Below are 26,618 nucleotides of genomic sequence, written 5' to 3'. Positions count from 1 at the left end.
ACTCACAGTGTGTGGGGGGCACGGAGTAGGCTCTGCCATACAGCCGTTCCCATCAAAAACATACCAGAAACGCAGATTTGAATACAACTTGTTGACGTCTTTGTAATCTCCCTGGAGCAGAGCGGATCACATCAGCACCAGGAAGCCCCCGTGTCTCTACCTGGGGGTTTAATTGTGGCTGGAGACACGCACAACGCGCTGCGCCTTGATGCATCAAATGGAGCTCCGCTGGTGCACTTTTCACACTTTTTAGACATTCTGGTGGCTGAAATCTGGGAGTAAAAAGCTTTTATGTCGCGACGTTCAGTGAGATGTCATAAATTCGAGTCGCTCAAGTTTGCGTGACTACTGTAAATCCCAGTTTTGCGCTGTCTGCAGGACCGATCTGATTGTGTTTATATACAGACACACTATCTTTGAAGTGAGATGCGAAGCAACCTCAGCACAGAAACGTCTGCAGAAGCTGTGCGCTGTTACCCTTTCAATTTAAACAGTCTGTAATTCGTCTGCTTGTACTGGACGCGCGTAAATGAAGGACACCTTTGCCGGGATTCCCTGATTGCTTCTGTGCTCCGCTTTAACCAAAGTGAAAGCAGAAAGAAATACTACAGATGAAGAAAAAACATGGTAAGTAGTTCGGTTTTTTGTTTTTTAAATAACCTTTCTATTGATATGCGCGTGTTTGTTACCATTACGCATGGTTTGTAGAGCGCAGAACAGATGACATTAGTCGATAAAGAGTCACCTATAATCTTTGTACTTGCAAAAATTGCTTTACCAACACATATAACACAGGTAAATGCAGCTAAAAACAGCGCCGAAGAGAATCCTTTGATAATCCCATACCCAACAGATGCAAAAGAGTATGATAAGGTCACTTGTGATGACCGTTGGCACCGTTAAGTCCCGATTGGACTGTTTTAATGACACCGTAGGAGATTAAGCCGTTAAGTACTACAGACACAGTATAAAAGTCCCTTTGGGAGGCAATAGCAAGAGCATCACATGGATGTAAGGTTTTTAAGACATGGAGAGAGACATGGAGAAGAAAAAATCCACATGAATAAAAAATCTGCTCGAAGCCCCGGTGTGCCAAAACTGATTTGCAGGGTGAGTAAACACCTGGAGGATGCTGGATTCAAAGGAAGCACAGTATGTTTAGAAGCTGAAAGAAAGCTCCCATTTTAGTTCATCAAGGGCATTGATTGCAGCCTCTAAGTGCAGCAGAGACCTGCCTTTTCTTGTTACCTGAAACATCTTTTACCCTACCAGAGACATTTCTATGAAAATCAAAATCTAGAGGTTACAGGGACTTTTTTCCTCCAGTGCCAACTGTTTAGACATCTGAGTTAACTGCTGTAGGGTTGCTAATGACAGGTGAGCAGTTTATAATGTGATTAAACTTGAATTCATATAAAAGGTGGCATGTGTTATAAAGTACAATACGTTTATCGGTTTCTTCAGGGAGAAGCCACTGGTCCACTGGCCACGATGCTGACATTATATTGAAGGTGTTTACCTCACACACAATACAGTACAGTAATGGCATGTGCTGCAATATTCAATAATCAGATGCAGGGCAGGAGAGTGCAGTTACATACTGATATTGGTAGCAGTTAAAATAAGGCTGATATGGTTTGTGAGAGACATCACGCAAACCTGCCTATTGTGGAAATCATTGTGATTGTGATAAGTAGCTGGCGGTGGAATAGAGTTGCAAAAGTCACCACATCCTCTGTCAGCTGCTTATCTCTGACTGAATAATATCAGAAGATGCATCTCTTGCCATTAGCAGCTGGTGGTAGCATTAAGATCCACCTCAGTCTTAGGAAGTTAGAAAAAAACAGATCTGTCCTATGTGTTCTCACGCTTTTTAGAAACCTACCTGCAGGCTCTCTTTGCAGAGACAGAGTGTTGCATTTTTGCTTGAAGTAGCTCACTGATGTGAGAGATATTCAGCAAAATGAAAGAGAATCACCATCATAGCACAGTATTCTGATGAAAAGTATTTTTCAGCACATAGTGTCCTTCCATTTCGTTGGGAGACTCACACACACACACACGGGGGGGGGGGTTTCCTCTCTCGCTCTCAAACTGACACTCGTTTCTCTCCTCATCCTCTCACACTCGAGAGATGCACGCGCGCACTCTCGCGCTCATGCACCTCAACTATCAGGGTATGACTGAAGATGGAAGATTGAATCGAAAACCCATTAAAATGACAGAAACTCTCATTTATATCATGCCCTTCCCATTCCCTACTTATTATTAACTGAATTAAAAAAAAAACTGGAAACAATGACTTCTGAATGATGATATTGCTGAATATGTCATTTTATTATACAATGATGTTTTCTCTATATATCTGGTGCATGAAAGAGCAATTCACAAAGAAGACTCATTTGTAGCCCATTAAGCAAAATATAAAATGGTTTAATAATTAATGTAGGAACAGACGATTAATGCCTGATGGTTTCAGGAGTGCACTGCATGTGCATAGAAGAACAGTTCTCGTTAATAACATCTTTTTACATGTAGAGGATATAGGGGTGAAATAATTAACATGGCTCTCACTTGCCTGGAGTTATATTGTTTTTTCACCTACAGAATATTGAGCTGAATGAAATTCAGCCCCCCCACTAGGATGTGTGTTTATAGGCTGCAAATCACTGTGATCAGTCAGGGACAAGTGATGTGATGCTGAGAGTTAGGGTGTATAAGAGTGAAGAGTGAGTGAAATATAAACAAAATCAAAACTTTCAACAAACTTTTAAGCCGACCTCAACAGATACACCTACACACATGTCCAATCATAGCTTAGCAACTGCAACAGTATACTGTTGTGTTGGGAGGGTGATGTCTTCTTTATAGCCTTTCCAAAACCAAGAATAGAAAAGCAAATGTGTCAGTGTAACCCGTCTTTTCAAGATCAGCAGACCGAAGAGACCACTCGACAACTTCTCTCAGGTTCACGGTGTTTATTTCTTGGCAAAGCTGTTAGACAGACACATGACTGTAATGGTGAAACACACAGTTTTATCACATAAACTGCATGAACCCATTTTCAAGATTTATATGAAAAAAATATATATACGAATTCTATGCAAAGGCTTTACAGTGCTCATTAAAATAGTGAACTACAACATTTCTCCTTATGGAAGGTACAAAAATACAAAGCACATGAATGTGGTTGGTGGTGATGGTGAAACATACAGCTCCTGCCCCTACACATTAGAATTGGAACACAATCAACACTCTGAAGCAATCGCCATTTCACATTAGGTGTGCAATACTTCCACAGAATACTAGTGAGGCATTGCAGCTAACTGTTACACAAGCTAACAGACTTTAGCAAGCTAACTTCACTTGACCGAACAATAGAAATACAGAATGACAACTTACTGACAGTCACAAAATGTGACAAGACAATTCGTGTCATTTTGGAAAAAAATCACGGACCTGTTTTCAGTACATATCGCAGCTGAAATCGTCAGCAAGCAAAAGGGGCGAGCTGACGACTTCTGGTCACTATTACTACTACAACCTGCCACATGAGGGCACCCCAATAAAACAAGCAAAAGGATATTTTAAAGATATTAAACTATTTCCCAAGGGAATAAAAAATAAGATAACTTGCTTGCAAAATAAAAAGAACACTGAATGAATATAGAAATGAATTTTGACGAACTTCAGCAATCTATAACAACCCTGTTACAGTAGGAATAGATAAAACCGTGTGTATGCTGCAAATGTTAGCATGTCTGAGAATTTTGTAGGATTATAAATTGCGTTAAAAAAGCTCTTTTCTTGATATCTAGTGTTTCAATCTAGTATTTTCCTAGTGCGTGTAAGCCGGTTCTGGATGCTGTTATTCAGAATTCAGGCTAATATTAGCAATTCTGTCCTGCTCTTTATGTGATTTATGGGATAAGCAGCTAACAGACTGAATAAAATAAATAACTATAAAATATCTCACACTGCAATACAAAAACAAAGCATTTTATTTCCATGTCTTCTACATGGTTCATTAACCGGTGAGGATGCCAACTTTTTGTCTGGGACACGTAGCTTCTGCCTGTCTTTAACATTATATCCAGTAGGCTATGCATCCAGTCAGTTGGAAAAATTAAAAAGTCAGCCAGCAACAGTATTTTCAACCAACTCATGGAGCTAATATTAGCTTCATTAATGAGCCTGTCCTCACAAGAAAAACGACAGCATAGGTCTAAAATTCAGGCTGGTGAAAACGACCTATAGTTAGATTTACGCCATCTAGCAGCCATAGTAATTATGACCCAGGGAAGTGACGCAGTTCAGATGACGTCAATATAAGGTGAGTGGATAAGATAATTTATCCTTATTAGGAGAAAGAGGGTTGGGTGGACGGCTAGAAGTGGACTTAGCTGCAGAAGACTGCTGTTTGCTTCCCGTTTCCATGACCTTTCACTAACCCTTACTCTTATTTTTTAAGAGTGATGTGGCAGAATATTATGCTCCTTTGGGTAATTCTGGAGTGCAATACTATGGCCACTAGATGCCGTAAATGTAACTATAGATCAGTTTTTGCCAGCTGAATTTTAGAGAGAGAGAACTCCCTAAGAAGCATGTATGTAATTTAGTTACAGCGTCATTCCACATTTTTAGCATTCGTCTCTACTGGGTGTAAACCTTCTCCAAAATGTCTGTTTCAGCATCTACTACAAGACATAACACAGCGAAGACATTAAAACATTTGAGGTAATTTAAAACAGTGTTATCATGCAGACTGACTTTACTGTTTACAGTAGTCTGCAGCACATAAGTTGGCTGCGTAGCATCACAGCTGAGCAGATGGTGGGGCAGCATCTGTGAAGGAGAGTTTACCATTGAGCTGTAAAACACCCTGCTTGGATACATCTTTGTCACAACTCTTTGAAGTATCAGACGAAACTGTAATAATATGGTGATTGTTTCAGTACCAAGGAAATGTCAATATTATAGACTAATAACCAGGAGATAGTGGGAGTGCCATGAGGAATATGAGATGAACACTGACAACATGCTCATTAATTGGCCCAACTGCTGACATGAGAGAGAGAGAGCTCACTAGAAGCAGCCAAACTAGATTTTCTAAACTCACTGAGAAGCTATCAGACAATGCGACCACAGGTCTCCAATGTGTTAATATGCAACAGTAGTAATAATACACAAAGCAAATAGATAAACTTGGCAAATCATAGACAGTGTCCTCCAATGAAGCCAAGATGAAGTAAACATGCAAAGAGGTTAGTAAACTTGAGCATCAAAGGCTGAAACTGAACAGTACTGGAAGACCAAATGCAAGAAATAATCATCACATAACACCAATCATCAATGACTGATAGACCTGAAAGCATCCAGAACTATGAACCAGTAATGGTCACAGCATCAGGGGTCCAACAATGAGTCATGAACCCCATCACCAGGGCCTAACTATAATGAACCTGTAGTAGTACAGGAAAAAAGTCAAAGATATGTGAGAAGACTTTGGCAATTAGACCCTCTCATGTGTTTCTCATGTCTCTCTGATGTTTAACATTTTTAACCATGAACATGATCGTTCCCTGATCTTAACTACATGGTTATTATTGTAACCTATCCTTCTTACAAGTATTATTTGTGTATTGAAAGCCTGATATATCTTATTTCTCTGTGCCATAGACCTCCGTTGTTGTCCAGAAATGATTAGACACGAATCAGCGAGCCACACTGTAGCACTGGGTGACATGTTCCTTCACCACAAAGATTACAGTCACATTAGTTTGTTTAGAAATGGCTCCAAAGACTAAAAACAGCAGTCATGTTTTCAGTCTCCGGAGAATAGTTCTGAGTAAGGAACTACTGCGCATGCGCAGGGACGTGATTCCCTTTACAAAGCTTCGCTAGCTTGTTACATATCACAACCTCTTTGTACTGAAGTTCTTTGAAATCTACAATGTAGTACAAAGTCAAAAGGTTGTGATATGTAGCACAACAAGTTGACGAAGCTCTGTGAATGAAACCACGTTCCCACTCGTGTAGTAATGTCTGCCTTACACAGGACTACTCTCTGGAGAATGAAAACGTGATCGCTGTTCAACTACCGTTCCCAAACTCTTTGTGGCAAAGGAACATGTTACTCAGTGCAACTGTATGGCTAAGTGACATGTTTTAATAGTTTCTGACAACAAAAGAGGTCTACATCACAGAGGAATACAATATATCAGGATTTGGATACACACACAATACTAAGTAGGATTGATTAATTGTTGTTTTGGCTCTGCACATGACATTTGTTAACAATAAGAAAAATGTAGAAAATCATCAGCCTTATCCTGTAACTAAGTAGTTATTTGAACCCAAAACCATAATTTAATCCTAACCACGTTGCATTTGCGCCTAAAACCTAGCCAAACTTTAACCATAGATTATAAAACAGATTTATTTTTCAACAGTGATTTGCTGATAATGGCAGCAGATCATAAAATACATCTATGTGTCGTTCTAAAGGGCCATAACAAACAACGTGTTTTATCGTTTAATTTGGAGGACTTTGGAAAATACCAAAAACAAGTGTTTTAAGTGACAATTATGGAAGTTGATTCTATATACTGGATTGATAGTGACACAAATGCACACTTCCCCACATATGCACAGTTAACCAACCCAGTCTCCATGTCATGTAATGCTTCACTTCTTTCATCAGATCCTCTTCTCACTCTTTATGCTGCTGAGTTTTCTTTTTACGCTGGAATTAAAGCAATGCAGAAAATTGATGATTGATAATTGATGTTACTATGTTGATTTTTTTGTGTCGTTGGATTATTTATTATAATTATTATTATTTATGTATATATTTATTTTTTTTGTTTAAATGTTTGTTAACTTCCTCGTTTTATGCCTGAGGACCCCCTTGAAAAAAAAGAGACTGTATCAGTGGTAACCCCATTGGATTTACAGCCAGGATTATTCACAAGGGATTGGACTCAGTGTGAGAATGCAGTCTTCTCTCACAAATGCCTCTGTCAGTCTCTACTCTCTCTGTTCATCACCATTTTCTAAACCATTGTTTCAGCAGAGGGTACAATCCATCATGCTGCCCTGTCTCTGGGAAATGTTAATCATGCTTTGTTTTTATTCCAGGTGTTTTTATTCCAAGTTTGTTGTCTCCTTCCTATTCCTCAATTTTGCGTCTTCCTGATCTTTTCCCATTTCTTTCTGCACTTTACTCCCTTCATTCTCCTTTTCTCAAAGTCTCATTTTTTTCATTGTCGTTTCCCTCCACATCTCTGGCTAATCTAAGGGCTACCCTTATAATTAGAGCTGAAACCTAAAATTGGGCCCTCCAGATGAAAGTCATAATTATAGATCATGACAATTTGTCACTTACCATGAAAATAACAGCAGGGGTCATGTCAGAATCCATATAAGCCTGTACTCCGTACTCTCACAGCAGTTGCTCTGCTGCTCAGGCCATTAGTGGTCAATGTTTCAAGATTGACTACTTGTTGAAAGATGCCTGTTTCCATTACTTGAAGCCAGTTGAAGGAGGTAGCTGTCTCACATTATCCAAGAGTTTGTAATTTGCTGACTGAAAGCTTGTGGAGAGAAACACTGAAAGAGTGGAAAATACCTTAACCTGTAGAGAACAATAAAGGGTTTTTAAAGTGTCCCCCTTGAATTTGTAATGCTGCTTGAGACATGAAACACTATCAACAATATGAGGCAGAACAGAAAAGTAATACTGTTACAGCAGCTTAACTATTATCTTTAAAAGGCCTTATTTCTATCTACAAAAGGCATATAATCAGACATATAATCCAAGAGTAAATTAGAGGACAATATGTGAACAATATGTGGCAATTACAGTCCAATGTAAGCCAGTTAGTGCACTTGTGCAAATGTTAAGATCTGTGAAAAAGGTTTGGAACAAAACCAATACGTGATGTCAAATTAAGCTGTAAAGAGGACGAAGACATAAAGTAAAGCTGTAAAGAGGACGTACAGGTTAACAAAAAGATATCGACATTATGCCGTCATGATGTTTTAGCGAAATCCAAAGGATTTTTAAAGGTTGCTTGATGCGTGGGTCGACCTTGGTGTTCAAATGTGTGCACTCTTCCGTGAATACCTCAACACTTGAGCCTCATTGTACTATATCTTATTCTTAATTGTATTTCTTATGCACTTGTCTGTTTCTGGTCATTTCTTTAATTAAAAAAACAAATAAACTTCTGTCTAGTGCTCTTTCTTATTGCACTTGTGCCTGGTCAGCTACTTGAGAATTAGTGCCACAGTTCTTTTGAGTCACTGTTCTCTAACACTCTGCACATAAAACTTAGGTTTCAAAGACTCCAGTATCTGTCCCAAAGTTAGATACCCGACAAAACTCTGAATATTAACCTCCACTGTCAAATAGCTCAGTATGATAATTGACAGCCCCCTCTATCTGTCTGAAACCAGATTCTAATTTTGTTCAACATTTCTTCCAATTCAGAGTCAAGATGTCAGAGCTGCTGTTCTTTTTACTTATAAATGGACTTGCATGCAATTTCTTTGATGCTCTGCAAGGCTTAATTGACAATAAAATCAATACACCACCATGTCCATGAAAGTTACAGCTGTTGGTGTGGTGCTCACCAGACAGGTTTTTTTTGCCTTCTTTTCAAAAATATCAACTAGTTTTGATAAACATTACATTTTTCATTAAGCCAGAGTTGTCACAGTCTTACTTTTTAAAGAAATCAACTTAGATGTTGATCCTCCTCCCAATTATTGCATTATAAACAGTTTTGAACATATTTTATCTCAGGAAGAAGGGAAGATTTAAATTATTTGTTTAGCACCTTTCAAACACAGAGGCAAATGAAAGTGCTTTACATACAGCATTAGATTTAAAATCCTAATAAAGAAAAGAAATAGACAAATAGTGTGGTTTCAGTGCATTTAATAAATGAAATGAAAATAGAGAAAAGCACATAAAATAAATGGTGGTCCAAACAGTTGACTTAGTCCATCATACATCTTTTAGGCTACTGGTACTGGTACTCCTTAAAAAATAGTGATTGATCTGTTTATCCTTAATAACTATCTCTAAATTTTGCATTTTATATGAAAAATCAAGTACTTATCATCCAGCTGATATTGCTTTTTAACATTTCTGAACATTTAATGTCTAGTTTTAGAGCTTTACATAGCACACCACTTTTTAAAGTAACTAAAGACCTTCTGATGTCAGTAAGTGCTGGCTGATTGTTTTATGTCAATACTTAGACTATACTCCAATTTTAATTGAATGCCTTAAGCACTGGGGAGTATTACTGTCTCTGTGAACAATGCTCTACTCTGGATCATCGTTACTTGGATAACAATCTCTCTCTGCTGGCAGCTCATCCTCCTGACAACATGCACAGCTGTAGGGCTCAATTTGACATCCAGTTTCATTGTACACGCTATCCCTCAGCTTTATGAATCTTATGCTTAATATTTCATTTTACTGCCATGTTGATAAATTCTTTCTATTTCTCTGGTTGAAGCCCGATGGTGCAATCACTACTGTGACTGTATACATTTGGCTGAATACAGGGGCGGACTGGGACTAAAAAATGGCCCTGGACTTCTTTACCCAGACCAGCCCAGCACAACCAGCCCGCGGACACTCCATCCTCTGCGGAGGAGGATGTGGGCTGGTGCATAATCAAGTGGGCCAACGACTCATCTCTCTCACTCTTGTTTTTGTATAATGGGCTGTTCAAGCAGCCAACAGAGCGACTGGCCCACCGGGATTTCTTCTGGTGCTCCTGATGGCCAGTCCGACTATGGCTGAACATAAAGTCTGACTTCTGAGGATCAGGAGGGTAGACTTAACTAAAATCCCAGGCAAACTTGAGAAAGCTTTTTTATTAAAGGGCCTGCACAGCCATTGTCCACCCAAATAATACAGACTTATAAACACATGCCAGTAAACATTGAGCTGTTGCATGACTATTGTTTGAATATCCCTTAAAGACGTCCCTAAATGATTCAAAAATAGTTACAAAATGAAAGTTGTGCTGACATCCAGGATGTTACCCGGCCGTCAGATGGCTGCTCTCCTTGGGCGTTCCAGCAACGTTGAAACATGTCGTTACCATCATCATACCATCACTGGCCTATTTAGCTATTCTGCTAAGGTTTATGTACACAGTGTGCATTCTACAGCTTTATACATACTATATGTCTATATTAACAACTTACTATGCTCTACTTTCTAAAATGGTTTAACTGATGTCTTAGTCTGACCCGGACGTCTGTTATACATTTTAACTATGTCACTTTCAAGATAATCCTGATAATATGTTATTTTAAAAAAATATATTATTACAGATTAAGTATCTTAAAACAATACATATGCAATAATTTTTACAGAAACACACTGTATATATATATATATATATATATATATATATATATATACTGATCTAATGGCCACTAGAGGTACTGCAGCTGAACTGTGTTTAGTATTCAGCTGTGGTTGTTTCTTACTGTATTCACTCTTCTGTTGCCTTGATTTATTCATTTTTATTCCCTGTCTGGTATATTCCATATGGTATGTGTGTAGCTGCTATGTAAAACAGTTTGTACATTGTTATTTTTAGACATGTGCTATCTTTATTCCTCTTTACATTCTTTGTATCATCAGTTTTTTGTCAATATAGGCAAACTAAACCTCTAGTGGGCTTTCATGTTGCTCTCTTGAGTGCTCCCGTCAAACATCCTCTATTGTCTCCTGGATGGATCGTTGTTTCCCAACCTCTGGATGAATCACTGCCCCTTCACTTTTATGACTCATACACACACTTGAACATGGAAGACAAAGATTAAAGCCCTCTTGTTTTGTCCTCATATGTTGATATGAAATCCAACTGCTGAGCCTCCTCACCCACACATCAGATTTACTTGTATTGATATTGTTGTTCTAAACCAAACTAAATCCTTCCTACTGTCCCGAACACGGCATCCAGAGCTTGTTTGTTCTTTTGTCTTTTGATAAGATTGATAACATTTTGACAAAACTTAGTTAAGAGGGCAAGCTTATTTTATGTAACATAATTATATATAAATGTTTGTTATTCTACTGTGATGCACATGAAACTACAATTGTACACTTAAGTCTGTAACCGGTAATGACCGGTGACAGCAACCTCATTTGCAGAGTTAATGTGGGTTGAATGCAGGTTCAGTAGAGCCTCTAACTGAACATGTGATATACTGTAAGAGAGGGGTATTAGATATATATACTCTGACCATTTTATCAAGGCAAATTCTAATGCAAGGTAATTACACCAGTAGGTCAGAGCTTGTATTTGTCATCTTTGAAGTTATAATCCTTACAATTTCCATCATATAAGACCCAATTTTTGCCTCTCTGTGTCAGTAGTGAGTCCATTTCTTGTGCTGGGTTCACAGGAATGGTGAACTATTCCATTTATAACAAATTTCACAAGTTGCTTGTGTTCTTCTATTGTATTTCTGACAGGGTAGCTGCTCAAAGCACATTTCCTGCCCCCGGTAATTGATTATATCAAATGTGACTCGTAGACTTTTTTAATAAGGTTGTTTTCAAACCTATACTGTCGTTTGTTTGCTCTGGTCAGGAATCAGTGGATCATTGGATGAGTTGGTAAACGTTTCCCAGTGGTTCAGTTTCTTTTCACACAGAAAAAATTTAAGCAAACCAAAATGCATCACTAAAAACCATGTGAGAATGTTCACTTCACTCACAGGTTAGTTGTGTCTGATGAGGGAGCAAGAACATAAACTCAGGAAGAAGGTCCTCTGGCCAAATTTTCTTGCTTCTGATTCAAGTGAGGTGTTGCAAATTTACATGTACATACTTGTCCACTATTTTCCAGTATTCATAGTTACTGTAATGTACAATTTGTGCCATGTACACAAACGTCTTTGTTTGTGTGTAGCATAAATGGTTTTAACTCTAGTCGGGACAGACAGAGAATTTATATAAATCACATTATTAGCAGTATACTGTGGGAGACAGACTTGACACCGTGAGCACACCAGACACAGCAGATCACACAGGGCTGTTCTAGTCTGTCTCCAATCTGCATCACAAATCCCTGCAGACTGAATGTTCTCACAAACCTTCAATCGGTGTCTTCATAAGTAAATTCTTGGTTGGCAGGAGAGCAGCAACTTCTGTATGACTGTCTCCTTTCTAGTAGATATCCAAAAAGAGGTGGCTAAAATATTAAGTTTGTGTGACTTCATTGATAATCATTAATTAAGAATTAATTCCTGGAGGATTACAAACAACATTTTAAACATTTTAGGACATAGTTTTACTCTTACTTTAGTTTTACTACTTTTTGTCAGGAGAGAACAGTGCGTACTCAGTAGAAATGGCTTGCTGAGACTCGATTTGGTTGAGCGATAAAACAGCCTGTCTGTGAAGCCGACATAAAGGGAAAGAAAGTTTTTAGGCATTAATATATTTGCAAGGAATTTGGTTTGTTAAAGTTGAGGTTTGAGTTGGACATTGAATTATTCTATATGGAAAATGGCAGAAATGGTATTGTACTGAGGTGAAAACAGCGCAACTGGTTGATTTTGTGTTAGCTCCTGTATGTGATCCTGCACAGGATCAACCACACATTTCTGGAGGGACTACCTAAATATTTATTCTTTGTATGTTTTTTTGACACATAGTACATCTTTTAATCGCAAGCTCTATGATCGCACCAGATTTAAACCAGATCCCCATTTATCCTGTCTGCTTCTCTCTGTCTCTCCTCTCACCCTAACACATACACACAGCTGGCTGTGACAGATAATCTCTGCATCAGCTCATCCCAAGCCCACTCCCAATGAAGGGCCTCTCAGGTGTCCTAGATATGCACTGGACATGTTCTACTTTCTAAGGGTCATGTACATAAAGTGGGGAGTATATTACCGTGGAGTGGTGTAAAAACATTGGTTGGAAGGTTGTCTCTGCAGTAGGAGGCTTTGATGCATTGATGGAGTTTATTTTTGGCAGAAAGGGATACAGGAAAAGAGATGTCAGAGGGTGCATTTGAACCAGTTTTAACATGATAATCATGCTGGCATTCAGTAAGTGTTGATGTCTATGTAACCTGTTAAAACTATAACAATTTTGGTGCCTGTGATTACCAGAAACATGGGGAGTTTTCTGCTAAGAGGCTAAATTGTCCAGTTTTCAGCAATCTGTTCCCTTTCCTATCCGCTTACAGAGGAGCAGAGATTATCCATCCCAGCCCCTATAATGAGTCCTGATGACTGCAATTGCATACATTACAGGAATCAGTCACCATAAATCAACACGAACCAGTGAAGCCCCTTCAGTGGCCTCCAGTGTCTGGTCCTGTGAGGGGGAATTGTTTGGTGCTCTGTTTTTCCATGCTTGCATTTGCGTGTGCGTGTAGGTGGATGGTTTGAGGGTGGTGCGGACGGTTCATGCATGTGTGATTGTACATGTGCATGCTCATGTGTAAGCCCACACAGCCTGAGAAAAACACCTACTCTCCACGCTCCCAGGCACCTGCAAACAGCAGAAATGTGATAAACCCTGGAGCCCTTTGTAAATATTTGGTTTTCCCTGAATGCTGGCATGACAATATACAATTCACATACACCAGCCATTCATGAAATGTGTTTCCATTATCCTTCATTTCCCATACTGCTATTGGCTATCATGGGTGATCATAGACACTATCCTCTTATATGTTTGTTTTGATTGCATGAACTTTAACCTTTAGGCTGTACTTTGACAGACAAGTGCTGAAGTCGTGTTGACGGTTTAAACATTCACACTAATCTATATTTTATAGTTTCACTCTCCCACACACAAAGCAATCTATAATTCAGTATTTTAAAGGCGCTAAGCAAACCGCATTGTAAAATTTTATTTCTGCTGCTAAATCAAACAACAGCATCCTGGACTGCATACTTATACTTATCCTGGACTGTTAAAGGGGGACCTTAAAGAGACAGGAATGAAAGCGGCCTGTTTCAGACAGAGGCTGAACTGAGCGACTGCATAAAGAGCCAGTATAATATAAATCAGGATTTTTTTTTAAATTATAAAACATGCAAAGATATTCCAGTAGAGCCCCAGAATATAAATATAGACCAAGAAATGAAAATGAGCCAAAGCCTTTTCACCTACTTTTACCAATTGAACGATAATTATTGTTGTACACTCTATGTTTAAAGCTGAACTGATTACAAAACAGTTAAAAACATTGTTCTCTGTAAAGCTGTGATGGCTTTAACATATCTCCTGACCCCCACTTTATCTCAACATCCATTTACCCCACCATCAATCCCCAACATCTTTCTCCATTGATGAGAACTCCTCCACACCCACACGCAGTACATTCTTGCTCACCTACTGTTTAGAGCACGCTTGAGTAAACGCCAGACATTAGCTGACAGAGGAGGCAGCAATTGCTCTACCTCATCTGAGCTAAATCAATTAGCCTCTCTCCAGCGGGGTCATGCAGTGTTTGCAGGCCTGGTGGGTTCAGAGGGTATTACTGTTTCACCCAGACCAGTGGTGTACTGGGAAAGAAATTCAGCCCTGGACTTATCCACGGGGCACATGCTTACCCTGCATGACAGACACACACAGGGAGGGCTGGTAAAGAGACAGACAGGGGCAATAAAAACGTTATGGATTTTTTGACGGTCCACTGGCCCACCGATGCGGCGGCCCACCGGGATTTTTCCCAGTATGCCCGATGGCCAGTACACCACTGACCCCGACCAATAGACTGCTGCACACACTGTAGCATCTGCTTGGGTTTGGCCCAAGCCTGAGAGGGATGAATTGGATTTGTTATGAATGGGGTATGACGCAATGGGGCCGATTGTGATATTGTATAGGGCTCCAGTTCTGGTCGTCATCAGACCCACCTCAAAAAACATTTAAAATGTGCTTGGTATACCCCACTTCTTTCCATTTATTCCCTGCTTTTGAAGAAGCTGAATGCACCTCTCACCTCACTGGAGTTGAGCAGTGCCTCTTTGTATTAGATCTTCAATTTCAAAGCCAGATGTAGGAGCTAATATATTTTACACAAACAGTATTCGGCTCAATTTAAGCAAGGCCTGTTCTTGATTGAAAAATCTTTTCCTCTCATCCATTCATTATGAACCTCATTATCTCATTGTACTGTAAACCAGACCCTTAGGAGATAAGCATTGTCCTCAACTTGTTTGATGTGTAAACAGATAAGCTTTTGAGCCATTTATCAAACATGCTACTGTAGGTGCAAGTAGGAAATTATATGTACCGGACCCATATTACAGTGTAGCAGCTTGGAACAGGGATGAATGAATGAATAACTCGAAGTTGTCCATAACAATCTCCTTACTCTGTTCACTGTGGGGTGCATTTGATATTACAAAACTCAAACTGAGCATTATTACCAGGCACTCAGTGTGCTTATCAGTCTCGTCTCCACTGATGCAATGGAGTGTGATTTTAAAGTAGTCATGTTGTGTAATGGTTCTTCACCCATCACTAGTTACTGCTAACTGCACTTCTTTTATTTGTGATGTTTTCTTCTTTGCATCCGCAGAGCACTTGAAAAAAATATTCATAACTGGAACAATCTTTTAAAACAGGACTGTTGTAACAGATTAAAAGTTGAATTCATGAGCAATAAAATGCACCCTTGCTCATTTTAACACTTTCAGGGCTTTTGCTGCTACAACCGTACTTGGTGTGATATGACTAGTAGCTTATGGTGGCTAATGTTAACTTACTTAGAAAGATACTGCTGTGTTGACATTGCTCATAAGTCTGCTGACTTCTTGACTCTTGTCTTCTTGTTCTAGTGTTACACTTCATTTTACTGTTTACCGTTATTTACCATTAATTGTCACTTGCGGCTACAGTGGCTGTTAATCAGGAAAAGTGACATACCGGTATTAACGCATTAAGTTCTTTCTGATGTTCAGGACAGTAAAGTACAAAAGATTCAAACACCAAAATGAAACAGTGTTATTTACTATGGATTAATGTGATTGGCTGAATATGGTTAAAAAAATTTATATATTTTGACCTATTTTGACATATATTTTTAAATATGGAGCAGGGAAGATTGGGCAACAGCTACATTATGTTGTTAGGTTATGTTACATTATGTTAGTTTTCTGCATTTTGATGAGGTAAATTTCCTGGACCACTCCACAATGATGGACACAGAGTATACACAGAATGTAAACGGATGTCATTATTGCTACAGTCCAAGCACAAATAAATAAACCAATGAATGAAAATAAAGTTGACATTTAAAACTGGTTACTGTTCAGGCACTTACAGTAATAATCCTAGACACTGTAATTGATAAACAGTAATCATAACTGCTTGTCACTGTTCCACCATTTCAACATACAGGACTCTAATCTGAAACAGACACACAAGTCTTGATTCTTGATCACAAACCTCCTTTGCTTTTAAACTGTAGTCAAGGCGTTTGACCCAGTTTTTAAATATTATTATAACTCATAAATGCTGCAGTGCAGATCAGCAGGGTTCAGACAGTCCAGGATTTGTGTGTTTGTGAGACTGTGTGGATGCCAAGCATGTGATTGCCTGGGCAGGTAGGATGTGTACTCTCTGCCCTTTTCTTTGCTGTTATGTGCAGGTCTTTGATGGAGGGCAGCCAGCAGCCTGCCACCCTCTCAGCTGTTTGAATGTCATGGCACAGGCATGTTTTGAGCAGGAAAAAGCAGAGCCAAAACAGATGCCCATATACTGTATGATGTGAGGGAGCTTTAAATGAATGGTTTACACATCTGATGCTTGGGATCTTATGTTCTGTTGGTTTTTATTTACTTTCGTGATACCAGACAATCAGAGATCTCTACCAACTGAAGTGTAGGATTTCTAAATGCACGGTAGTTGCTTGAACAGTGGCAAGAAATTACCGGAAATTATGCTCTACCCACCTTTTCCTCTGTAGTGAATGTATGAAGGGCTGCCCTAAAGACTTTGGACTGTTTTTTTTTAATTCTCTAGTTGTTTCCATCCAGTGTTAACAACAAAACCAGGGAGATTGTCCTCAGTCTCTATGAGCAAAGCATTTAGAGACTGACCTGTGAGTTTAGTTTTTATTAGATAGTTAAAAGCACGTCAGCTGCATTAAAGGTGTGTTTGTCCCTAATCTGCAGTACTCTGGGTTTGGAGCTATACAGGAGACCTGCAATTCAGTATATATATAATCATTTGTGGGGGTTTTTTATGTACAAACAGTTTATAAGACATGGAAAGCTGCAGCTTCTGACCTCTGAGTTAGTGCCTCAAGATTCGAAAAGGAAGACTAAGATATTAAAAATATATTTAATGTTTATTTCTAGCTTGGTTTATAGCTTGGTTACCTAACCTGTCTCATCCCTATCCATGTTTCAGCCTTGTCCAGTACTGTAATTTGTAACCCTGACAAAAGCAAACAAACACTGAAACATTAGGTCTCCACCTTCAAGTCTATTCCTCTAATGTTTACAGCCTACCATTTGATGTAAATGTAATTGATGAAATTGAAATTGAAATTGATCTCTGAGAGACTGTTTATAGGTGTAAATAAAGGGGGTGATAAGAGCTTTTTCTTATCACACTGATATGAATTTGTTTTGCTGTTCGGCAAAAGCAGATAGAGCAGACTTGGAAACTGGGGATTAGAGTCAAAACACAACCGAACTGTGAGCATATTGGCATGCTGACTTTAGATTGATTTAGTTCAATGCCTCACATATCACTATATCACTAACTATACACTTGTAAACAAATCATATCCCCTACAGTATATCTTATTTTACTGAGAGTACTCATTCATTCATGCTCCCCAAAATATGTTTTTTGTTTTCTCCAAGTAATTTAATCAGTGAATGAAAGTCATTTTTCATGGGAACAAATGGACGTTTTCCTTCAGGGATTCTTTGAAATCGTCACCACTGAGCGCACACACTGCACATAAAGAACATTGAAGGCTCCAAACTGAACAATACTGAGTGTGGTTTATAAAAATGTTCACGTACACCTGAGTGTCTGCAGATGAATACACTCAACAGACGAGGGTCTTTTCGTCTACAATTGAATATGCCAATTTGTTGTCATAGCTGAAGCACAATAATCCCTCTCAAGAGTCTAGCTGCCAATCAACACTTCAGTTAATTGAGGTGATTTACAGACTTGTATCATGAACGAACTTGCACTCAGAAATCAATCTTCACACCCGTACCAGCAGAAGGATATGTGAAGTGTGAAAAAGCAAACATGACACACACTACTGTGGCAAATACCGCTGCTTGTTTTTCAGCAGCTTTGTTCCATAATATTCCAACAGCAGTTCATAGCTTGTTGATGTGCAAAAATACAAAATATCCTGATGAAAATAATTAACAACTCTAAAAACCCTGTTCCAATAACCAAACCTTGTTCACTTCTTTCCCTCATCTGTTCCTAATTTAAATTGTACAAAATCTATTCTGTGCGCACACTTGGGCTTTTGAAAGGTACAAATGAAGACTTTACAGTGCACATGTACATCACATGTTAAAAGTAAATTAAAATATATATATATAATCAAACTGTGATAAGATGACAAATGCAAACAGCAGATTGAACAGACAAAACACATGGAGACCTCCTCATCCTAACTGGGACATTATACCACATTTTCAAGTCAAGTCAAGTCAATTTATTTATTTATATAGAGCAGGTCTAGACCGTACTCTTTAATTCCACATTTCAGTTTCTACCTCTTTCATTGTATTTGAAAAGTCAGCTTGCTGCCTCTGTCAAAATGTTCTGTCACTTTCACCTGGAGGCAACATGGCCAGTTTCTCTTTCCAATTTCCAAGCACCATTAACAGTAATGTGAAGCAAGTACAGTTTCATTGTAGTGTATGTCACAAGAAGAAAAGTATTTTCATAAGAATAAAAGAGGTGTGAAAGCCTATTATACAATTACAAGTACTTTTTGATCATTTTTGCCTTTATTAGATGACGGCAGTAGAATGCTTGACATGAAATGAGATAAAGAAACCTCAACTGGTGTCTTTGTGATTACGTGGTCAGCATCTTAAACCACTTGGTGACTCAGGACAAATGTACAAAATTGTACATTTTTAGTGAACTATTTTTATAGGAAAAGCTGCTAAAATGAACTGCCAGCAGATAGTTCTGGAGTTTAAAGAGTTGCAATGGCACAAAATGTAAATTTCTACCACAATCATCTGAAAGAATATCATTAGTAATTTTGGCTTTTATGCTGAGGATTTACATAAGATACCTCTATAGCACCAGTGTTGTGATTAGTTTCTTGTAGTGTGAATAGCAAGGTAATGTTGTGGCAGAAGGTTAAGTCCATGTTTCAAGTAATAATGTCCCATTTACAGGTCAAAGTTGAGTCAGGTTCAGGTTCAGGTTCAGGTCAGGTACAGGGTGGTCATGTGCATTTACTGCCCTTAATGTGTGTGTGTGTGTGTGTGTGTGTGTGTGTGTGTGTGTGTGTGTGTGTGTGTGTGTGTGTGCACGCGCACATGTATGATAGAGTTGAATATAACTATTTTTCCTTTCTATCTTTCTCAACTAGGATGAACATGCTGCAGAGGAAGCTGCATGGACAAAACCTTGACTTGTTATCTACATATATGGACACCACAGCTGAATGTTTACCTGACAGACAAAGCTGTGAAGAGGAAAAACGAATAAACAAGTATTTAACAGCAGGAACCTGAATGCTTTGCTGATGATTCAACATTTATCTTCAAGCACACTGGATGAATAGAATCTTTCCTTGTCTGCTGTTGACGTGGATCGTGTAACTGTAATGTTCTGGCTTTCCAATATCATCCAAAACACGAGGCGCAGCCAAGTTACAGTACAAATCTCAATTCAGAAGGCTTCACACGGACTTCAGAATAGATAATAGCGCGATAACAAGCAAACCTGTGTATCTGTCGTCATCATCTTCCTACATGCAGCTCCGCGCTTGGCTTTATTGAAAAGGAGGAGCCCATTAAAGCATTTGATAGATAGGAAGTCTTGGTCTGAAGGTGTTGTTGCTGGCTGGCTGCTGGTTGGAGATGAGATAAGAGCACTGGGAAGAGAGAGAAGAGGTGCCAGTGTGACAAGAGCTAAATACAAATTAGGATTTGTCTCTCCTGCAGCTTCACCAGCGAGGCGAATCAATATAAGAGAACTGAAATGGACAAATTAATCAGCTTCTGTAACAGGAACATTAGTTGTGAACCTGAAATGATGAAATTAGATGTTTTCTAGAGGTTAATATGACAACATATCACAATACAAGGGATGGGAAATGAAGGGAAATATTGTCTCAGCTACTGAAAGCGGGATAAGAGACAACCTTTTCTACACCAACAGTGCCACACCACAGTGCAGCCTTCCTCAGTGCCATGCATGAACTGATCCGTGAACAATTTTAGATAGCAGTGATGAGGCTGGTCTAAACCTTGTACAAACGTGGGTCGAGAGGAGCAGAAGCAAGATGGAACTGGATAACAGCTCGCTGGACTACTTCACCAGCAACATCACAGAGATTCCTAATACCACTACAACTCCACCCTGGAGTAAGGCCACGCTGCTTGGCCTCCAGATCTTCCTGTCTGCACTGCTGGCTATTGTCACCCTGGCTACTGTGCTGTCAAACGCCTTTGTCATCGCCACCATCTTTCTGACCAGGAAGCTCCACACACCTGCCAACTTCCTGATCGGCTCGCTTGCTGTCACAGACCTGTTGGTGTCTATTTTAGTCATGCCGATTAGCATAGTGTACACTGTGAGCAAGACGTGGTCACTGGGGCAGATTGTGTGTGACATCTGGCTGTCGTCTGACATCACTTTCTGCACGGCCTCCATCTTACACCTGTGTGTGATTGCATTAGACCGCTACTGGGCCATCACAGACGCGTTGGAGTACTCGAAACGCCGCACCATGCGGCGGGCGGCGATCATGGTTGGGGTGGTGTGGGTGATCTCTATATCGATTTCCATGCCTCCACTTTTCTGGCGGCAGGCCAAAGCCCACGAGGAGCTGACAGAGTGCATGGTGAATACAGATCAGATCTCTTATACCCTATACTCAACCTTTGGCGCCTTTTATGTTCCCACAGTGCTTCTCATCATCCTCTACGGACGGATCTATGTTGCCGCTCGCTCCCGCATCTTTAAGACACCATCATCCTCTGGGAAACGTTTCACCACAGCCCAGCTCATCCAGACCTCTGCAGGCTCGTCTCTCTGTTCTCTTAATTCCGCCTCTAACCAGGAAGCGCACCTACACTCTGGCACAGGGAATGCGGGAATTGGAGGAGGAGGAGGCGGATCACCTCTGTTCATGAACAGTGTGAAAGTGAAGCTGGCAGACAGCATGATGGAGAGGAAACGTCTGTGTGCAGCTCGGGAAAGGAAAGCGACCAAGACATTGGGCATCATCCTGGGCGCATTCATCATCTGTTGGCTTCCATTCTTTGTCGGCACTCTTGTCATGGCCATATGTAAAGAGTGCTGGTTTGATCCAGTGCTTTTTGATATCTTTACCTGGCTGGGATACCTGAACTCCCTCATCAATCCCATAATCTACACTGCATTCAATGATGAGTTCAAGCAGGCTTTCCAAAAACTCATCAAATTCAGAAGGTTCTCCTGAAGACCTCACAGTGATTATAAAAAAAAGACCTCTGCTGGAAAACATGAAGCGAAAAATACAAAGAAAAAATGAGATAATGGGAAATTATGATGACAAATATACTGTATGCGTAAATGTTCCATCTTGTGAACATATGTAATGTGTTTTTAAACTTTTTTTTACATTGAACAGCTCTGTGCCATAGCTCATTAGATACCTACAGTATATCCATCATATATATGCATGCTAAAAAAAAAGAGAAAATCCTTAGCCCCAAGAATTATTGAACTCTACGTCATGTCACAGGGACATTGTCATTATTTCTTGGACAAAAGCAAAGATTTAAAACAGACTGTATGAAAAGAGTAAACTCAGAGTGGACTGGATTAAATGCAGTGGAAACGAAAAGCCATGAAATGTATGTTGTCTTAATCTCTGTGTCATGCTGTATGCTGCTGCTCCCATATGTTTCTGTGGTACAGTAAAGTACTTAGAAAGACTACGAACTCTAGAGATTCAGTAAAACTGTCTCCATATATGCAATTATACTTGAAAGTGGTGTGTGTGTCTGTTTGAGTGTGTGTAAAGGTAGTTACTTTATTGTAATATATGCGTGTTTGGGGTAGGGAGGATTGTCAAGTGTTTGACATTTATATAAGCTATTCCCTAGTGAGGCTCGTCTCATCATTACAGAGACTGAAATGGAAACAGCATCTCCCACATTGCCTCTGAATAATAAGTAACATCCATGCCATAGCAACAAATAAGTCCTTCCAAAAAATGTTGAAATGATATGCTCAAGAAAAAAGGAGTCTTGGTTAGTGAGAGCAAATTGAGAATAATTAATTTTGATGGATTTATTTATTCATTTGCTTTAATGTCTAGCTTGTTTTTCCTTTATGCAAAAAAGGGGTCACTGGCAGATACTACATATTTGCAGGAATTCTCTGATGATGTTATGACATGACAAAGATGATGTTGCCAATGTCAGTGTGTTTTAACAGTGTCTTCATAACATGTAAAACCTTAAACTCCTGTCTGACATTTTATTCCTCTATTGATATGCCTATTCCTGACAACCACAGGTTTACATGAAGCAAAAATACACCAATGAGGGTTGAACTCACAAAATTTAAGTCAAAAAGTTAAAGTATAAACTGATATATTTGCTCTGACAATTAAAATATATGTAGTGAAGCAATAATTAAACTGAAAATGTGCTCTTACAATCTATCTTGATTTGATGAAGATGTGATAGTGACCAACAAGCTTAAAAAGTTAGGTTTTGTAGGATAAATTTGTACTATCAGCCAGTTAACAAAAGCTCCTCGACTCAATAAGAAAGCCTGTTGGGTGCCACACGATGTGGCTTTTGATTGACGTACTGGTTAGTGCACTTGTCGAGCAATAAATACTCACACAAGTGCAAAGCTGAGTGGTAATAATGTAATGAATGATGAAGTTATGAATCTGTTTTCATTGAGCAGTAGTTATTATAAACACTTCATTTAATTTTTGAGTTCCACTCATCATAGAAATGTGTCCTAAACACACTGAAATCATCATGATGCTAATTTACTTTCTGGTGTGTCATTTTTATCCACTTTCATGTGTGCAGCAGCTCTATAATACAGCGTTTGAACATGAGTCGTTTTACTGAACATCATATCAAGCATGAACAGCAACTTTTAATACAAGAAATGTCTCATGTCTGACACATGAGGGATAGATATTCAAATCGATTTCTTTTATCAATCAATCAATCAATCAATCAATCAATTTTTATTTATACAGGGCCAAATCACAACAAAAGTCATCTCAGACAATGTCGATGTCAGACAAGATGAGAAACTGTTGGAAAAGGTCACAGCCACATATATGTGGTTTATAATAATAGGTCATATGGAGCATATTTCATTGAAAATATAATTAAGTTGTGTGTGTGTAAAAAGGTATGTGCAAATTCCATCAAATCATTTAATTAAAATCTGATGAGAAGAAACTATGGATGAATGGATAAATATAGTAGCTATAGTAGATTTAATAAATAAACTGGATAATATGGAGAATATAGAAAAAGAACAAGAATGAGAAAACAAACTATAGCATACATGAGTTTTGCTTGACAGAGAAAGTAACAATAAGACTCTTCATTGGTGGTGAGCGGGAAATATGTGACCTGAATTGCTTGTATTTGCTGCAGGTGGATTTAGGAGACTGTCCCCCCCACGAGAAACAAGAGCATCAGTCGAATTCACGTTCAAGCGACAAAGCCTTCTAGCTGCCATAAGAATTATGACTGTTGTCCGTTGAGAGAAAAGGAGGAAACAGTGTGAAGTTATTCTAGAGATAAAGTCCACAGAGGAGGAGATCGGGGGCGCCGGATCAGAAGCTGGCATGGATCAACGTATTTTGTTGTTTAATTTGGAGGATTTGTTGGGATTTAGTCATTAATCCGTGAACTAATCCAAAAAAAAAATCTCTAATTTACAGGCTTGATTTTCATCAATAACAGCCACACTAAATGTTAAAGTTGAGACTTTAATTGCAAAATCGACAAAACAGGAATCAAATAACCAAAGAGGAGTTGGATAACCATCACAAGTGCCAGCTGCCTTTAATCTGCTCCGGGCTTCAGTTCAAGGAGCTGGAGGCAGACAGCTCATACTGTATGAGTCAATGGCCTTGAAATTCAGCAGGATATGGCAATTATGTAGTCACCACAAAGAATCTATAACAAAAAAGTGGTTTGGATATACATGTTTGCATGGAGGGCATTCAAAGATGCACAGTTTAGGCTTTTTGTACCATCATCATGTCTATGCAAGTGACTTTTTCCACAGATGCACATCAGACCAGAGCCAACCATCAGCACCTCTGCAGCAAGAACACAGATTCTGCCATCAATTCTTCATGGCTGTCTTTCAGGGTGACTGCTATATATATATATATCAGTGATAGCATAACCTACAGTGGTCTCTCTCTCTCTCTCCCTCTCTCTCATTGGTCTGAAAAGTGGCTGGCTGGAAGGCTCAGTGGACAGTCAGTGCAATCATGCTGAACTACTTTCGGTTCACAGGAAAGAGAGGTGAAGACCAGCTTAGCCACTTACATTAAATGTATTATTAATGTAAATTTTATTTGTTTACATTTCCAAGGAGTGCTGCAGTTGAACCACAGGTCCCCATATACCACAGAGTATGACTCATATTATCATGTATGTTGACATTGGTTGATTTTTCATTTCCATATCAGGTGAAAATTGATGTGTAATACATGTCATTTTAATGTTTTTTTCGGGGGGCTCAATCATAAAAGCAATTGAAGTTTGGTCAGGATTGTCAGTCAGTTGTACAGACTGCTACCAGCTAAGTAGGACAGAAGTAAAAAGGAGGACAAAATGCATTCATACTTTTCCTTTTAGCATACCAGCTACAGCTTTAAATAAATTATCAATTGTCATAGAAGCTAATGGCTAATGTAACCTTCACAGTGTCAAATTAATTCCTCACTACTTACCCTTGCAGTGTAACAAAATGAATGTTCTGTCTCAATTTATAGGTGGGCCACGTTTAACAGCGTTAGACAAATAAAACCTCATTACGGTTTCAGGATTCAGCCTTACAGATACCACAGTTAGCCCACCAGCTATTGATTTGTGTCATTGGGAAATCTGTCTTAATTAATTGGTATATAGAGAAGAAATTGAGGCAAATTAAAATAAAGGACTATCCATGCAAAGGCGTTCTGACAGCTGAGTTGCTTAGGCAAATACCAATTGCAGTATCTTGGGTTTGAATCTGGTTGCATGTGTCTCTCTCCATTGTGAGCCATCAAATAAAGGCTAAAATGCCAAAAAAAATGATACGCTTAAAACAGAAAGGGAGCCAAGAGTAGTTCTGTCACTGCGGATTAGACTAGATAGGAGATGGCTTCAGATAATGTTAGGCTGTCTTGAGCAGTGAAACCAAAAGGTCAGAGTGCACTTAACCTCATGGGATGGGGACTGTCAATTCTCGACTTGTGTAAGGAGTAAAGCTTAGAGGGAGTGCAGAGGAAAACAGTTGGAGGAGGGGAAAGGAGTGGAAAAAGAGTGACAGCCTCACAAACAAACCAAATTAGTCCCCTGAGACCGAATTCGACAGACACTGTTAACCAAGTCAGGCCAAAGGGTAATAAGTTATCTGCTCAACATACACACACACATTATTTAGCCAGCTAAAAATATAAAGTCAAAGCCATATATCAACCCCACATCAGCTGTATTACTGTGCAGATTTCATTTATTAACACATAATTCAGGTGATTTATCAACACCAAATATTCTCTAGTTTCAGTTTTCAGCTTATCTGTTACAGTATATCTGTTTTATAATTGAATACATTTGGGTTTGAGATCAGCTAAACAAAACAAGGAATTTGAAAAATTCATGTCGTGCTCTGGGAACATATGTTGAGTATTTTCCAATATGTTACAGATTAAGGCAGTTACTATAAAAATAATAAGTACAATAATCAGGGTTTGAGCCAGAGCCATTGCAACTATGACCCCCTTAAAACTCAACTAAACAACAATAAAAATGTCCTCTCACAACAACTGTCTCCAATAAAATCAAGTGCAGGATCTACATTGGTAGCAGGATTCCCAATTTTAGATTTTATAGCAACGGTATCAACATTTATTTTGTTTGTGAACTAAAATATGAAACTGTTGGCTGTTACCTCCTGAACATTCACTGCAAACCAGTGTCTGTAAGCTCGGCCAAAAGTGGTTTGTTAGAGAGAGAAACGCTGTACTGTACGTTTTAATATTTAAACAGTTTGCATCTTTTTGCTGTTCAGAAAGAACAACAGATAATGTCACTAAATGTGTTGGTCTGGTGTTCTAGATACAGATTAATTTTCAAGTTGTTTGGAGTTGACTTCAAGCAATACTGATATTGAT

The 26,618-nt window shown here is 39.0% G+C and overlaps 1 protein-coding gene across 1 annotated transcript; it reads left to right on the top strand.

Moving 5' to 3' along the window:
* Window positions 1-26,618, top strand: htr1d (5-hydroxytryptamine (serotonin) receptor 1D, G protein-coupled). The gene is made up of 2 exons (XM_067614672.1): window positions 1-627; window positions 19,617-26,618. Exon 2 carries the CDS (start codon window positions 20,535-20,537, stop codon window positions 21,693-21,695), a length of 1,161 nt encoding a protein of 386 aa, XP_067470773.1. The 5' UTR covers window positions 1-627; window positions 19,617-20,534; the 3' UTR covers window positions 21,696-26,618.

This window comes from Thunnus thynnus, chromosome 16 (genome assembly GCF_963924715.1).
Source record: "Thunnus thynnus chromosome 16, fThuThy2.1, whole genome shotgun sequence".
Taxonomy (NCBI): domain Eukaryota; kingdom Metazoa; phylum Chordata; class Actinopteri; order Scombriformes; family Scombridae; genus Thunnus; species Thunnus thynnus.
Note: the sequence above shows the minus strand (reverse complement) of the source record. Positions and strands in the feature narration are given on the sequence as shown.

What these genes read in the sequence shown, in the direction of transcription:
- htr1d (XM_067614672.1), top strand. Translation starts at nt 20,535, where the DNA reads ATGGAACTGGATAACAGCTCGCTGGACTACTTCACCAGCAACATCACA.